Source organism: Euprymna scolopes, chromosome 9 (assembly GCF_053919585.1).
Source record: "Euprymna scolopes isolate OS-2025 chromosome 9, ASM5391958v1, whole genome shotgun sequence".
Taxonomy (NCBI): Eukaryota; Metazoa; Mollusca; class Cephalopoda; order Sepiida; family Sepiolidae; genus Euprymna; species Euprymna scolopes.
In genome coordinates, this window is record NC_136490.1 from 50,847,637 (window position 1) to 50,864,922 (window position 17,286).

General features: G+C 32.3%; 1 protein-coding gene across 1 annotated transcript in view; it reads right to left on the reverse strand.

Annotated features, from left to right (window-relative positions):
• Positions 1–17,286, reverse strand: part of LOC145284538 (thrombospondin type-1 domain-containing protein 7A-like) — a 1,985,627-nt gene that overhangs the window by 574,658 nt on the left and 1,393,683 nt on the right. The window contains exon 7 of the mRNA XM_080133436.1: positions 8,881–9,138. Within this exon, the coding sequence (XP_079989562.1) occupies positions 8,881–9,138 (258 nt within the window). The remainder of the gene's footprint in view (positions 1–8,880; positions 9,139–17,286) is intronic.

Below are 17,286 nucleotides of genomic sequence, written 5' to 3' on the forward strand. Positions count from 1 at the left end.
TAATTATTATATATATATATATATAATTAATTATTCTGTTATGTATATAGACACTAATGTTTCATGCTTAAGCAATTATCAATGTTGTATAAACGCTAGTTGACTGCCTCTTAGTTTCTACTTCTCAGATAATGCTCATCCTTAGTATTCTTAAAGGAGCTTCATAATTATAATACAATAATAGTCATTCTTTTAATTGCCTGAAGCGAGAACAACAATGGATCCGTAAAAATATAGTTTAGCTTTTACCTTTATAATGGTGGGCAAAGTATAAGGATTATAACCAGGCATTCAAAATACTGTAGAAATATAATCAGCTCAAGAGAAGAGGAGTTAAATCTTCTAGAGCTAAGGCAGAGTAAATAGAAAGTAAACCAAAGTAATACAAGATCATTTACATGAGTTCAAAGAATTCAAAACAAACTTACAAAATAACTGACATATGTTCCAAGCATATAAAACAATAACAACTTAGATTTGTGTATTAATTTCATTAATCCTCTGTCTAATCCCTCTCTCTCTCTCTCTATATATATATATATATGTGTGTGTGTGTGTGTGTGTGTGTGTAGTTGTTTGACAAATAATCAATTTTTAATCAGACGCAAGTACCAAAGCATCTAACTTGGTTATATGAAATTATACTGCTTACAAATATTTCAGAAACATTAATTGTTAAGTTATGGCTGAAGATAAGATGACAATAAAAAAAAGAGCCCATTCCTCTTGAGTAATAAAAATTGGGTAAATCTCTTCTTCAAGCCCGGTAATAAAGAAGAATATAAAGCAGTCCAGTAGAGTCTAATCTGCCTGTAAATCATATAGTAAAAATTACATTTCAATTCTTTTTACTGGGTCGCTCCTATCCTGCCTTGACAAAGTTCAAAACTAGCTTCGAACCCTAGTAAGTGATACCCCTTTTCTTCCCTGCAACCTCTTTCGCACAGAAGCGACATTGCGACCTGTATCTGCTATGTCATTATCTTCATAGCAAGTGCTCGTCTGTGCTTCAAATCTATGCCCCCACCCCTTGCCAAAATTTAACAAAAAACAACGACCATCAGCAGTTTACCCCAATCTCTATATGTTCATGGAATGTTTTAGATTTAGGCACAGAGTTTCTTTCCTAGAACTCTCTACCTGTGGAACTCTGTTGCGTGTGCCTGCTTTCCGACTGACTACAATATGGTCGTCTTCAAGTCTAATGTAAAGAAGTTATTGTCGAACCGCCCCCACCCATTTCTACCCCATTTCCACCACTAACTATTATTATGCTGTTGTCTCAATAACTACCGTATACTCATTAATCCTTGACCTCGAGTAGTCTTTGGGCCTTGATAATTAGTTAATCCCGTGTAAAAACAAAAATATCGTCGTTATTTGAAAGCTTTGTGTATTCAGGCAGGAGTATTTTCGAAGAGTAAGTGCCATCTATTAAATTTGCATGTTGAACGATCAAATGTCTACTTCAAAATTACACGTGAGAGACCAAATGTAAGTGCAATCGAGTGTATGATTATTATAGAGGTCTGTGGTTGCATTTGAAAATAATATATAAACACACTCACATACATATATAAGAGAAATAAAATTAAAACTGTAAATTGAACTTTACAATCAAAATTTATTGTTCGATTGAATACTCCCCAAAACAATTTACCATTTAAATTGTTTTGGGAGTATTCGGTTGAACAATAAATTTTGATTGTAAAGTTCAATTTACAGTTTTAATTTTTTTTCTCTTCTAATAAGCTCTATTCTCTATTGTGTATTGCGTAATAAAGTTGGGATTAAATTATCTATATATAAATACTGTTATTTATATTATTTTGCAGTTTACCATTGCGTATATCAGGTAAACACTCCATCCCTTTGATTTCATTGATATATATATAGAAATATTATTTAAAGTTGATTTATTTAAATTAAATTAAATATTAATTAATTTCAATTATTTTTAGCTGACACTAGTTGCCTTTAAAAACGGAAGTAATTTTATATAAGGTATGAGAGTTATTCCCATTTAATTTTCGTAGACGAAAATTGATGTTTTATGCTTTCAAAAACCCAAGTAGTCTACTTTCAGGAAAATCGTAACAAGTTATGATTTTGGTGTACCTTGAATAGCATGTGATGAAACTCTTCATCAATATTTTTCAACCTAGCAACGCCGGAGATATATATATATATATATATATATATATATATATATATATATATATATATATATATTAGTGATGGGAGGATTCCAATATTTCTCTCGATTGCATACTTAAATTCCAGATTCCAATACAATTACCGATTCAGATTCTTAACAAATCTATAGTTAAATAGATAGAGATTTATACTTTTTTTTTCACGATTACCGTGAAAAAAACATGCTAAATGTGCGTATATTTACTCAAACGTAAAAGTACACTTGTGGGGAATAATTTATGGATTTTAGTTTTACTGGTACCTTTAAATTAATAAATATTTATTATTTTATAATTACTACCAGCAGTGGAAGATTTTGTTTTAAGCAGAATCACATAAAAATAGATGATTAAAGGAATCGTTTTGGTATTGGAAAACAAATAAAATTATTTACATTCTTATACTGATACACATTAATCGTCCTAACACTAATATATACCGACACTAGCAGGTCGCCTAGCGTTACCCGGTCATAAAATACACAAAAATATTATATTTTAATTCATTCAGTTATCGTATTGATTATTAAAGAGTAAAATCTATATTGATTATTATCCAATGTTTAACAAAGATGTCAAAAGTTATAACAAAATATGACTTGGGTACCATCCGCTAGAATGGAAACCAGAACATTTAGTGCTTTAGCCTTAGTTGTTATTAATCTCTCCAGTGTTGTTGCCGTCTGAGCTGCGGATAGATGGATACAAAAGGTTAAAAATTGAGTGATTTTGAGCTATGAAGATTTAATTTGGAGCATGCATAAAACCAAGAGACGTAATGTTTTATTCGACTTATCATGCCAAGCTCCATTATTTGTTTTCGATTTTGAACCCTTAGCAGCAAGTTGTGTACGCACACACATACACAAAAAAATAAATGAAAAGTGTACTACAGGTTCAAATAACCTATATAGGAAAGTCATACTCTGTAGACTAAATATTCGGAGTGGAGATTGGGAGAGACTTTTTGCACACACACCTACAAGGTCACTTTATATATATATATATATATATATATATATATATAATATATGTGTGTGTGTTTGTGTATATATATATATATAAAGTTTATATAAGCCACGAGCAATACGGAATGACTAGGAAGCAAAAGGAAAGAAAGGAAAAGCAAGTAAACAAATAGGCGGGGTAAATTAATCCGTTAATGCATAGAACTTTGATTAATTACGGGAGGAAACACCTCCTCTTTTCAAAGAGAAAACATGATTATTGGCCAAAATTGTGGTTGCGAAGGTGTTTTCTCTCGAAATTAATAAAAGTTCTATACCATTAAAAAAATTTATATACTCCGGACATGCCAGCTACTTGGTTTGCTGATGATTATATAGTGAGAGGATTAATGGTAAATGAACAAAGAATAAGACATTTCTCTACTCGAGCATACCCGGCTATTTGTTTTTCCTTTCTTTTCTTTTGCTTTACAGTCTTTTCGCACTGTATCGACTTTTATAAACTTCTGTACCAGCAATGTTTCAAGCAAACTACCATTTACTTTTATATATATATTTCCGTGTGCTAAAACGTTTTCATCTTAAATTCTATGAAATTATGCAGAATGTAGAAACTATGCATAAATAGAATTCAGCATAATAGTTAAATAGAACTAACCATCTATCGCTCGCTTTCCCTGTCTCTTTATTTCTCTCTTCCTCTCTCATACACACACATTATATATATATATATATATATATATATATATATATATATATATATATACACATAAGGATCGCATCAGGTGTCAGATACTTTCTGGAGAAGTAGAATGATTAAACAATTTTTCCAGTGGCTTTAGTAATGTAAGTCTGCTAATAAAATTGCATATAAATAAAACTCACTGGCCATTGAGATCACACCTTTAAAAATGAGATGAGAAAAAAAAACTAAAAAAAAAAGAATAATGTATTCGTTCATGTCGGATCGTTATAACAAGCTGAGTCGGTAATGTTGCACGCTTCACCAACGAACATTGGATCAGTCATGAATACTAGAGGCACATACAAAACCAGAAGAAGCCACCGAGAAGAGTTTCACTAACATAAAAGAATGAAATAAGAACGGTAGTCGGATATATAGAGCCAACACCCCAAGAACCTACATAAACAGGAAAAAAGGATTTGATGCTGTGACTAGGTATCCAAGAGTCTGGGCGTTTACATTATTAACACAGTTGATGCGGTTGATGTTATATTTCAGCATTTGCACAATGCGCATCCGGTGGTTAAATATTTATCTCTCCTCCACGGTGGGACGGTATAATACAAAGGTCGGTAAATATGATTTGAAAAGCCAGTGCCTTAGAGGAAAGCACTCCAGCCGGTAATTTTTTTTTTAAATGCCTAGGTATTCCCCGACAGGGGCGCCTCAGAAAATTAGCAACAAACTAGCCCATTCTGAAGAGGAGAAAGTAAAGCTTGGGAAAATTAACCTTCAATAACTGAACAGCATCAAAGACATACCTCAGTCCCCCCCCAAAAAAAAAAGAAGTCATTCCAACAATCGCTAAAACTTTGTTGGCTTTGGCGCCGAGAGGGACTGACTGCTGTAATCAAACAAGCTGTTGATTAACGTCATAGTATAGGACATGCAAGACAAATATACAGCCCGCAGGACGCATGCGGTATATTAAAAGTGTATTTTCGACCAGCAAACTCTACAATATTCAAACAGTGTGTATCTAAAAATATCAAATGGGACGATGGAAAATAGAAAGCATTTTTTTTTTTTTTTTGTCCATCTTCGCTTTAGGAAAGTCTTTTTTTTTGACATTGCATCTACTGATCGAAACTTTAAAACGTCACGGACGCGGCGTTTTTGGATTTACTCGTATCAATAATCAATATCTTTCTGGAGTGTTCATAATGTAACTAGCTGTAACTCCATAAAGATTTACAATCGTTAATGCCAAAACTTCAGAAAACTAGGTTGACTGGTCATCATTTGTCATCTCGAAAAAAAAAAGCACAAAAAAGCTCGGAATTGCAGAGAAATTCCAGCCTAACATTACAAAGATCGCCGACAAAACATGAAAAGTGTTTGAATATTCGATAATAAATCACAATGATATCGAAACTCTACATACCAACATAAAGAAAGGAGAAACATAAAATATACAATATTTATTGCTTGTAACCAATCTCGCATGAGTATTATTATAGCACATCTCTCTCCCTTTCTCTCACTCTCTCTATATATGATAAAGTATGGTTAAATGTACTGACAATATTTTTTAAAGTGCTCAATACATAGAAAGAGCTATGATTAATTATATAAGCATCAGAAAAACATTACTGTTACGATGTATGTGTTGATGAATCCGCGTAATGTGTGACGTTGGGGAAACATGGATTTATCAGCGCAGGGGTTTATGGCGTTTATTTAATTTCACACACACACACACATATATATATATATATATATATATATATATATATATATATATATATATATATATATATATATATATATATATATATAGGAAAAGATAAACAATAAGAATGGAAAATGAAGTCACAAAAACTGTATTTTGGTAAATATAGAATTGTTCATTCATTCTATAAGGGTATACAAACAGTTGGGGGATGGAGGGGACCCTTTATGCCAAGGCATTTCGAAGCCTAATGCTTCTCATCAGCAGAGTAGAGAAGATGCTAGGTAATATAATGGGGATGTGACGTCTAGAATGGGATTCATCAGGAACAAGATAAATCAAATCAATACAATTATAGATGGTGTTGGGGTATGAATCCCATGCTAGACGTCGCATCGCCATTGTGTTACCTAGTATCTCCTCTAGTCTTCTGATGAGAACCATCGAATTGTTTGTATACCCTTATTGAATAAATGAACCATTCTATATTTACCAATATATAGTTTTTGTGACTTCATTTTCCATTCTTATTGTTTTCCTTTATAAGCTCCAATGAAACTTGTTGAGCTTTATATTATACCGATAAGTCTCCTCTTATAGAATTGAACTTACTCTCTTCTTCTAACTCACTAGGCTATATATATATATATATATATATATATATATATATATAAAAAGTTTAACTAACAAGATCTTTTGCAATCATTGAGATACATTTTGGTGAAAAAAGAGGCGCCTTATCTTTTATTCATAGGGCGCCAAACAAGTAAAAACAGAAATAAAGAACACGTACAAATGTCCTATTCCCAGAATTCTTCAAATAATGCAGACTGGAAATTTTTCGTTATCATGATTTCCCATCACATTCAAAAGGTGCCTTCTTTCCCCATCCCTTCTCTCCCACCCCAATTCCATAAAACTCTATTCTTCTCATGAGAAAAATGGTTCCTATTAATATGAGTAAGATGCAGAAGTTCTTCCTGTTTTCCAATTGTGGATCTTTCACAGCGTGATGCCCTCTGGTCGGAATTATTGTGTTATTGCATGAACCAAACAAACCCAAAAGAAAATATCCGCAGATATCAATGGCTAAGATGAACGGTGTTTGAACACTAACCAATGAAAAGCAGACTATTGTAGTAGTGTTGAAAAATGTAATGTTCTACCCGTTCTTGGATTTAGTTATTTTCAGAAAAGAATTTGCAGGAAAAAAAAAAACTTAGAATTTGAAGAGATTCATTTGCACTTTGAAAACGCAATATATAACCCCATAAAACTGTGTGTCCTTTATAGAAAGAAAAAATATTAGGACTGAGAAAAACACGGATTTTCCAAAACCTAGTATAAGACTGTATTATACATGATTGAAAATCTTATGTGAAAACTTTGAAAACAGTCTCTTGTTTGTATATACACACACATACACGCACACAACTACATATATATAACTTGATAGTCACCACTTATCAAGGCTCGAAGGTCACTCGAGGATAAGCATAATTAAATGTAAGGTGGTATTGTTGTAATCGTTAATAGTTTAAATTAGGTATACTCTGATTATTTATGAGGTTGGCTCAATAAGAACTTATTTACATTGGATATGAAGACTACCATATTATATTCAACCAGGAAGCATGCCAGCAGAACACTGTTCCATAGGCGGGCAGTTCTGGGAAAAAAGCTGTGTTCATCGAATCTATGTTTAGATTTAGGCACATATAGAGAGAGGGAAATCATATATAGTGGTTGTAGGTAATCTAGTGTTTTTTTGTGAAAGTTTGGCAAGGGCTGGATAGATTTGGAGTTCAGTCGAGCACTTGCCATGAAAATAACGATTGACGATTTAAATCTTTTTTGAAACATTCAAAATAAACTAAATAAATTATAATAAAGTTAAGAAAATAGGAGAGTGGGTGTTTGGTTTAATCCCCCATATTCTATATATGTCCAAAGAAATATATAATTATATGAATTATTTACGATTCATCTGGAATAAATTCTCACAGGCAGCTATCAAAGTCGATTCAGTTTTTGACTTGCATAGAAAATAGACGTTTTATTTTTTTTATGAATATTAAAGCTAGCTTAACATAACTTAGCTAATTCCCACAAACAAATCAGTTTACTATTTATTTGAAATTGTTGTAATTCGAACTTAGTATTTATACGATTCTTTTATTTATTTATTTTTTTGCAATAATCAAATAAAAGATACAGTTTATGAACCAAAATTTCCTCTCTTCGGAAAACTTTCCAGAACGCAGCATAAACCGAATCGAAAACTCAATTTAAAACTCTATATAATTTGATATTAACCTAAATTATCAAACGTTATATTTCTAATTTGAAAGGTCGATATATTTAACATACAGATATTTAAGAATATAGACTAAAGAATTCCATACGAATATTTTGTACATTCTCTTGGCAATTAGTCTCACAGTGTATTGGATAGGCGTTACTACATCCTATAAAGCAGAATTATTGTGAAGAACTGTTGCCACATCTGGGGTGGAGCTTCTCGGAATACCATATTCTGCCTTTTCTGAGTTCAAAACCAGCTTCTAAAATGGAAGATGATCCTCTTTTATCCTTTCTGCAATTTCCTTCTCGCAGAAGAGACATTGCGAGCTCGTCTCTGCTCTATTGTTATTTTCTCAACTGAGCTTCTATCTATTGTTTTCCCTCTGCAGTGACGTGCTCAGAACCTACTTAGGGCAAGTGCTCGTGAAAAAAAAAACGGCAGAAATATATCAATGGTGGGAGACAGGCCTATAGTGCATTCCTCTGAAAAGGGCACTTTTAAAAGAGGAGCAAATGCTTTGGCACCCCTAGCACCCCCCTCTGCACGCCCCTGAACCATTGTCAATAATTTTCCTCATTCTCTATCTGTGCCTAAACCTTATCGAAATTTCATGAATACAGCTCCTTTCCTAGAACTTCCTGCTTATAGCACTCTGTTCCACTTGGTTGCTTTCCAGCTAACTACAAAATGGACGTATTCAAGTCAAGTTAAATAATCAAATTATACTCATTTACCACAACTAACGACCACTACATTGTTATCTCAGTGATCATCATACACTCGTTAACTATCCTTGAGTGGCCTTCAGGACTTAATAAGTAGTGACTTCCTTGTAAAAAAAAAACAGACATATATATTTCATCATAAGGCACAAAAGTATTTGTTTCCTTTTTCTGTTCTATATGTTTTCTATTTCAAATGATATAAATGTGATTATTAGTGACAAATCAATTCAGGTTGAAAGATTGAAAAGGATAAAAAAAAATGCCACTTACACTGGGCACCTGGGCAGACTACTTGCATTCATGTTGATTTCACGAATTTCCTCTAGATTTGGACACTTAGCCCCATCTCCTAATGGCATTTTTTCAATTCGTCGTCTCTTGATCTCGTGAGGTTTGTAAATGACACCGTCAACACTTTGGCAGCCCTTACTATAAGGCTCCCACTCGTCCCATGCAGAAACCTCACAATCTTGCGGCAGGACACAGCTTTGGTAATCCGCATGCATAGTTTCGATATTCATACAGTGTCTGAAAAAAAAAATTTTAAATAAAAATAAGAGTGACATAGAAAAATGAAATGTTCGGATTAATAACGATTGATAGGTATCAAATTCACACTAAACCTTTAATAATAGCTCTACAGGATGGATTCTTATATTTGAGTTGTTAGGACGATCAGAGGGAGCTAACCCCTCTACTGTTTTAGGTTGAGTTACTTCCTTCCTTTTACCTCTGTTATGCGAGTTCTCGCATGGAGACGTGAGAATGGCATAAGACAGATCCTGACATGCACCAACAGAGGGGTGACCTTGAATCCAATGAAATAAAGTTGTAGATGCATTATTTCCGTCCGTCATAACTGTGACATACAAAGTAAAGAAATATCGGACTAAGACTGCTAGATGTAATTTCTATCATTCTATGTGTGAATAAAATGTCTACATCAAGTCAACCGTGAGTGCCTTCCACTACTTTGTGTCATCTCTGTACTACATGCATCCATTCGTCTTTAGACATTATCTGCTGCAAGTCATTAATAATTATGATATGCCAATACCCATAGTCATAACATATGGGAAATACAAGTTATAGATATTTAGTTATAATATTATAATCATGATAATCTGGCTAGATTGTTTGTTTGCATATTGAATGTTTTAGATGGTGGGAAACAGGGTAAAAGATATGGAAGAGGGGAATAAGGGTGAGAGGATGTGGGGAATAGAGAAAGGGAGTAGTAGTGTTAGTAGTAATAGTAATAGCGGAGTATAACGATGCCAACAATCTATATATATAAATATGATAACATGTGTGTTATTTTGTGGGTCACGCTCACATCTTTTTTTTTCCGAGTGACTGCCGTTTAATTGTTATGACCTTCCATTTTTGTAAAAATTAATTTCACCAAGAATCGTCTATATGTGTAGAGTAATACAAACCCCCAAAACCTAGATTCGAAAGAGTTGTCAAAAAACAAATTGATAACATTTATTTGTTATATAAGGCAAGAGCAGTTACTTTTCTACCAAACTGGATATAATTTTCGTGTTTTTATTCAATGTAACATGTTTATTCAGCTCAAAAAGCATACGGTGTTTAACCGATGTATTGGAAAATTCAAAATGGCGCCCGACTCTCTCTTTAACACGGTAAGTTCGGGTAAAGGTGTTAGTATTTTGTCTAGTTTATTATTTATAACACCTTTTCCCGAACTTACCGTGTTAAAGAGAAAGTCGGGCGCCATTTTGAATTTTCCAATACATAGGTTAAACACCGTATGCTTTTCGAGCTGAATAACCATGTTACATTGAATAAAAACACGAAAATTATATCCAGTTTGGTAGAAACGTAACTTATCTTGCCTTTGATAACATTTATTTGTTATATATTTGTTTTTTGACAACTTTTTCGAATCTATGTGTACAGTAATACAAACCCAGTTTTGGTTTTGATTATAGCAAATGAAACTCAAGTCATCTATTTTTTATGATTAATTTTACCAATAATTTCTCATAAGTTTTAGTTTCGGTCTAACCTGATGCATCCAAGTCATATCGATATTTTTTTTTTTTTTTTTTAAATCAAAGCATCATAATTTTCTTTCGATTCTTATATATTGACTCTATAATAATATATACGAAATTCGCATAAATCTAAATATTATATGTAAGCGTATTTTATGATCGGGCTACGCTGATAGTCCAGCCTAGAATCGATAAATATTTTTCCCGTTTTAACAAGACTTCAATAATATCAGAGTGTCTTTATTTATTCTGAACATCCATAGAATGCTAACATCAAGGTATTCGCTGTGGAATTTCCACAGGTCCTGCTAGTAAATAAATAATGTAATATAGGAAAAGACTAGAATAGAATGATAATTTTGCTAACTTCGCATATTGAATGTCTTTGCTGGTGCTGCAACGTTGCTGTTACACTTGACTTTAGTCATTTATGAAAATAAAACTGGCAAGAAATAAAAACTTATGTTAAAAAGAGAAAAATGCCGAACCGAATTTTCATTTATCACCGTACTCTCCTGTCTCTTAAAAGTCTCTTTCCATCATCTATCTAACTCAGTGTACACTTCTTCTCCAACCTCACGCCGGCTGTTGCCAGTCTTCCACTCTACACGTCCATTTTCTTCGACGTCCACTTTGTTTCTGCTACGAGAACGTGGTGTCCTTTATCTCTTTTTTTTCCTTTTTCTTCTCACGCTTACTTCCTAATTTGCATATACAGGTTCTCCGGCTATTGCTGCTGCTAAACTCTCCATAATCCAGCCACCCTTCAGTGCTATTGATACGTTCCCACGCGCTCATATGTACTATTTTACAGTGGAAGGAAGGGCAAATACAAGATGTAGCAGGAAAAAGGGGACAAGTGTGATGGGAGGTCGGGAAGATAGAGAGTGGTTGCAATCGAAGTAGTAGTAGTAGTAGCAGTAATATTAAAAATGTAAAGGGTGATCAAAATAAGTAATGTAATTAAGAAAAACGCTAAAACAGTATTTAAATAACCTTTTATTTTTTGCCCTTCCTTTCATCATCTAAAACATTCAATATACAACAAGTAGTAGGAGGAAGGAAATAGAAGTGGTGAGAGATGAAAAATAGACAGAGGAGAGTGGGAGTAGCAGTCGTCGTGGTCGTCTTTGTAGTTGTAGTAGTAGTAGTAGTAGTAGTAGTAGTAACAATGAATTAATTGCAGTAGATTAAAAGAATTATGAAAATGAATAAATTATGTATCTAAGATTATACACAATTCAGATATACCTACCATGTAATGCAGGTAATGTTGTTCCTATTCCAGATTAGAAATTGGCAATGAATCCCTCCCACATTAAAAATGAAACGACCTTGAATCTAACTTTTTCCCCGTAGAGAGGCGTATGTAAATAAGTACGTTTTTATTTCGTCTTTACTGAAATGATTATAAACAATTTATTAAATTAAAAAAGAAAAATAAACATATATACGTATTCATATACGATAAAAAGTAAAGCTTACTGAAAGCAATACAAAATAATTATGGTGTGTTAATTAAGTTCATTAATTACTCATATATGCGTCCTTATATCTTTAGGAAGAGCTCCATCTTTATTCCGTTTGCTCATTCTTTAACACAAAAGTTGATATTTTCTTTGTCTGATGCCTTTATTTGAAATAGCATTTTTCTGTGATCTATCATGCTTAATTTTGAAATAGAATTTTCGTTAGTCAGTTATGCGTGTTTTTTAATTGTATTTCCTTTTTCTGTTATGCAATAGAATTTTTTTCTTGTATTTCATGCTTAAGCTTGAAATAAATCAATTTTTGAGTTGTTCAGATTTAAACAGTTCTTTTTTGGTTGATCATGCTGCTTAACTTTGAAATAGTATTATCTTTAATTTGACATGCTTAAGTATCAAATAGTTATGTTTTTTCTGTCACAAGTTTGAAATAGCATTTCGTTCTTCATGCTTAAGTTTGAATAGTATTGTTACAGATCGACCATGTTTAAGTTTGAATTAGCATTTTCGTTAGTTTGTTATACTTAAATTTGAAATATATTTTTTGTTGCTCTTTCACACTTTATTTTGAATTACCATTTTCATCAGTCTATCACGCTGAAGTTTAAAATTGCATTTCTGGTTGTCTGCAGTTTCAGTGGTTTGCCACGCATAAGTTTGAAATACCATTTTCATAATTAAATGTATAGATTAAATGGACACATCTCTGCAACATGCATCCTTGCTTAATGAATATGAGAATTGATGATTTGCTTTCTCGAAAAACTAAAAAAATCAATTCTCAAAGTTAAATGAAACTTAATCTTTCTTTTACTTAATGTTCTTTTCCAAAACAAGAAAATTGCATATAATCTTATCTTTGGTGAAAATACTTTAGCATGACAGACCAACAAAATTCCTATTTCAGTCTGTCATGTTTAAGCTTCAAATTTTGTTTCTGCTTATCTATTAAACTTTAATTTTACATAGCATTTTTCTTGACCTGTCAGGCTTAAGTTTGAAACAGCGCTTATTTTGTTTATCAGGCTTAAGCCGGATACACAAAATAAATGCCGTTTCAAACTTAAGTTTCAAACGCCATTTTGTCTATCGGGCTTTAGTTTAAAACATCATTTTCTATTATCTGTCAGATTTAAGTTGTAAATGTCATTTTTTTTTTAATGTTTTCCAGTGATTAATTTTAAAATGGAATTATTTTTAATCAATCACGCTAAAGTTTTAAACTGCATTTCTGCTTGTTCGTTACATTTTATTTGAAATAGCACTTCCTTTGGTCTGTCACACTTAAATTTGAAATAGCCTTTTTTCCTGGTCTGTCACGCTTGGGTTTTAAATATTACTTTCATCATTAAACACATAGATCAAATGGACGCATATTGCGAATATACGTCCTTGGTTAATGAATATGAGAGGTGATTTTTTTTTTGGTTTTTCATTTAATTTTCTGCTTTTCGAGGAAACGAGTAATCAGTAGGAAGCCAAGTGTAAACTTAATCTTTCTTTTACTTAATACTATTTCCTATGCAAAATAATTGCACACAATCTTATCTCGTCAGTATTTTTTTTATCATCATCATAACGGTTAATGCAATGAATACTTTCAATAACCAAACACGACCACTTCATCGAATTCATCAATAAACACGAGCGCAAAAAGATAAAATTATTCATTTGCTCGTTATGAAGAGTCTGCGTTTGTTTTAATGTCATTAACCGACTCACAACACAGCAGAGCAGGTGAATTAAAAAGGCAGAGAGTAAAAAATAAAATGTTTTACCAAAAAAAAAAAAAAGGTGAAAAGTGGTAAAAAAAAAAAAAAGTTTTTTTTTTTTACCTGATGGAATCTGTGCTAAATTAAGGAATGGAAAAATTCTGGATAAATTTTCCAATCAATCATGAGAAAATGCACTCAAATCTGAGAGGTCACATGTTAACTTTTTAATATGTGATGATTCAATGTAGCCTTTTTATTTTGTATATTTTATATAACAATATTTCATGGTATTTCCTTCGAAATACACTATGTTTTTCAAAATAAACTGATGAAAAAAATAAAAGAACGCTTCCATTAATACTAGAGATAAAATCTACTTTGCATAACTAGTTACCTATATATATATATATATATATATATATATATATATATATATATATATATATGTATATACTAGCAAAAGTACCCGTCGTTGACTTGATCAAAAACAGCCTACAGAAAATGGACTCTGATTTATCAAAGTATAATAGGTTATGAAAATGAAGGGTTGTAAAGAGATAGCTTCGAATTTGGGGGTATCAAAACCAAAGCAAAGTATGATGAAAGTACAAATAAAATAGATAAACCCCATAATTTATTATACCATAACTGTTCACACTGAAACACTTATCACAATATTCTGTGGATCCATATTAAATAACCTTGTTAAACTTTGTGACATATTTCCATTCTATGGAGGTCAGGCGCGAACGAACACCCCATAATTTTATTATACCATATTTCTTCAAACTGAAACATAATTATCAAAGTATACTTATGCAGATAGGCACAAACTTTAATAAAGACTTTTCATATCTATTTCCATTCTATGGAGGCCAGGCACGAACTCCGACCCCACAATTTTATTATACCATCCCTATTTAAGTTAAAACATACTTATCAAAGTATTATTATGTACATCCATATCAAAAACACTTGTAAACGTTTTTTTTTTTTTAAATTTTTTATTTCCATACTTGTGGACCAGGCGCGAACGCAGACCCCACAATTTTAATGAACTACCGTTCTGCCAGATCAAACATACCCATTCATGTGTCTTGATACATCTTTTATCATTATATGTAATCAGTTTTTTAAAATTGTCAACTATTCGTGACCAGACACACACACACACGGCTTTATATTATATATATATATATATATATATATATATATATATATATATATATATATATAATGAATGGATGTAAAAGTCTATATTCCAAATTTCATGATGTTGATCATCCTACAATTTATTCCTTTAATTCAGTTGACACTTGCAATTCTTGACAGTATCGGTTTGTAGCACAAAATCAATCACTTAATTATGATATCAGTCAGTGAATCTATTTTGCCCTTAACTCATCAGAAGAAATAGCAACAACCAATCCACCAAAAGGAAATAAAATGCGTTTGGATATAATTGTAAAAATTCGAAAATTGGAAAAACTGCAAATATCTTATAGTTTACTTACAATTCCTGACAGTATCTGTTTCTAAAATGGCGTAATGTAAGTTTCAACTGAATTAAAGGAATACTCTTACCACTGCGCCACGAGTTCTTGTGGAAAAATACCACTGCAAATTACTTAGGACACTGAAAATGAGAACAGTAGTCTGATGAATACATTATAACTAGTGATGGGACGATTCCAATATTTTTCCCAATTCCGATACAATTACTGATTCTATACTAAATTCCCGATTTCCATACAATTACCGATTCTGATTCTTTATAAATATAAATATTTAACATATGTTTTTTTACAGAGATTGGGGAAAATAACATCTCTATAATTAAAGATGCAGTTATTTTCCTAAGCATAGAATTACACTTGTGGAGGATGATCTATAGATTTGAGCTTTACTAGTGGTTTAAAAATCAATAAATATTTATTATTTTTCATTATTGTTGAAAGCAAAATCTTCCATTCCTGGTAGGAATGGGAGATTTTGCTTTCAGCAAAATCAAATAAAAAAAAGACAATTAAAAGAATCGTTTAGACATCAGAAAATTCCGATACCTCCAAATTTGTTAAATTTTTGGATTCCCGATACCGATTCCAATTCATCGTCCCAACACTAATAATAATGTTAGAATTCTCATTCCTTCTTTTAATGTGGCTATATCATCGAAGGGTCCTGTTCTGCCCACATCTCTGTATACTGCCCGAATTTATAATAAATGCATTCATAATTTTCAGACAAGACATCTCAACTCTTCTACGAACTGATGCACTAATTCACAATTATACTACATCGACTGAAACGTTGTGAAATAACATGTTTAATGAGTTCTTATTATTTGAATTCTGTTTTCATCTTGATTGTTATCTTAAACTTAACCATGTTAACCGGATCGAAAGATAGAGCTCCTTATAGAGATATTTGACTGCATTTTAAAAAATTTATTGCATTTTAAGACTAGAAAATTGGGATTTTCCTTTTTATTTCAGTATCAATGCCAGGAAGTCAGTATATTCAGACGTCTGATCTGGTTGCACCAGATACCAGGAACTGGAGTTCCAGATGTAAACGCTCTGAGAGTGTCACACTACACCCGCCCTATAACCGTCAAGAAGGATCTGACTTGAAGGCGCTGGTGCTGCTGCTGATAATGATGAATAAGAAGTGCTTTCGGGCATCAAACCAAAGTTGTTTACTTTTGAAAGAATAAATAGATCATAACTGGATTGCGTTTTAATGTTATTGAAATTTTATTTTTAACCGAATATCATCTTAAGCTTTCCTATTTCGGCATAACTTGCTCATTTATAATTAAAACTCACGCAAAGAAAGGAAAGTAAATTGGAACAATATGGCTGAAGTCTATTTCTGTGCCAAAGATGATTGAAGCCACAGTTCTGTAAAGTGCTTTAAGGGGAAATTATTTTCATAAATAAATATCTCGCAGTAATGATCAACTAAAAAACATTCGCAGTCATTAAGATTTCATCTAAAATAAGTTGGAATGGAGTTAAAAAGAAATATCATGAATTGCATGGCCGTAATTAATTCTACAAAAATTAATTTGGAATTTCCAGAATTTAGAACAAAGAAAATTTAGAAAGTAATCAAGTTTGCTATGTTTAACTGTGATTCATGGAATGACGCGGTTCGTTCTTATAATGATGCCGTCCAAAGTTGCGTGGAATAGATTATAGAAAGGAACTTTGGTTGAGATCAAATTTGAAACTGAGAAATGTCTCGAAAAAAGATTCTTTCTTCAGACTGTTTGCCTTTGGAATTCGCTTCCTGATCCCCGTTTCCCTGATCGTACTAATATGCAGAAATTTAAATGTAAGCTAACAGGCATCTTGCTGTCCAACTATTCATTTGGGTTGCTTTGTTATGTATCTAGACCCTATTACAGTAGCCTTTTATGCTTCAGTGACAATATGCCTTGTTTGG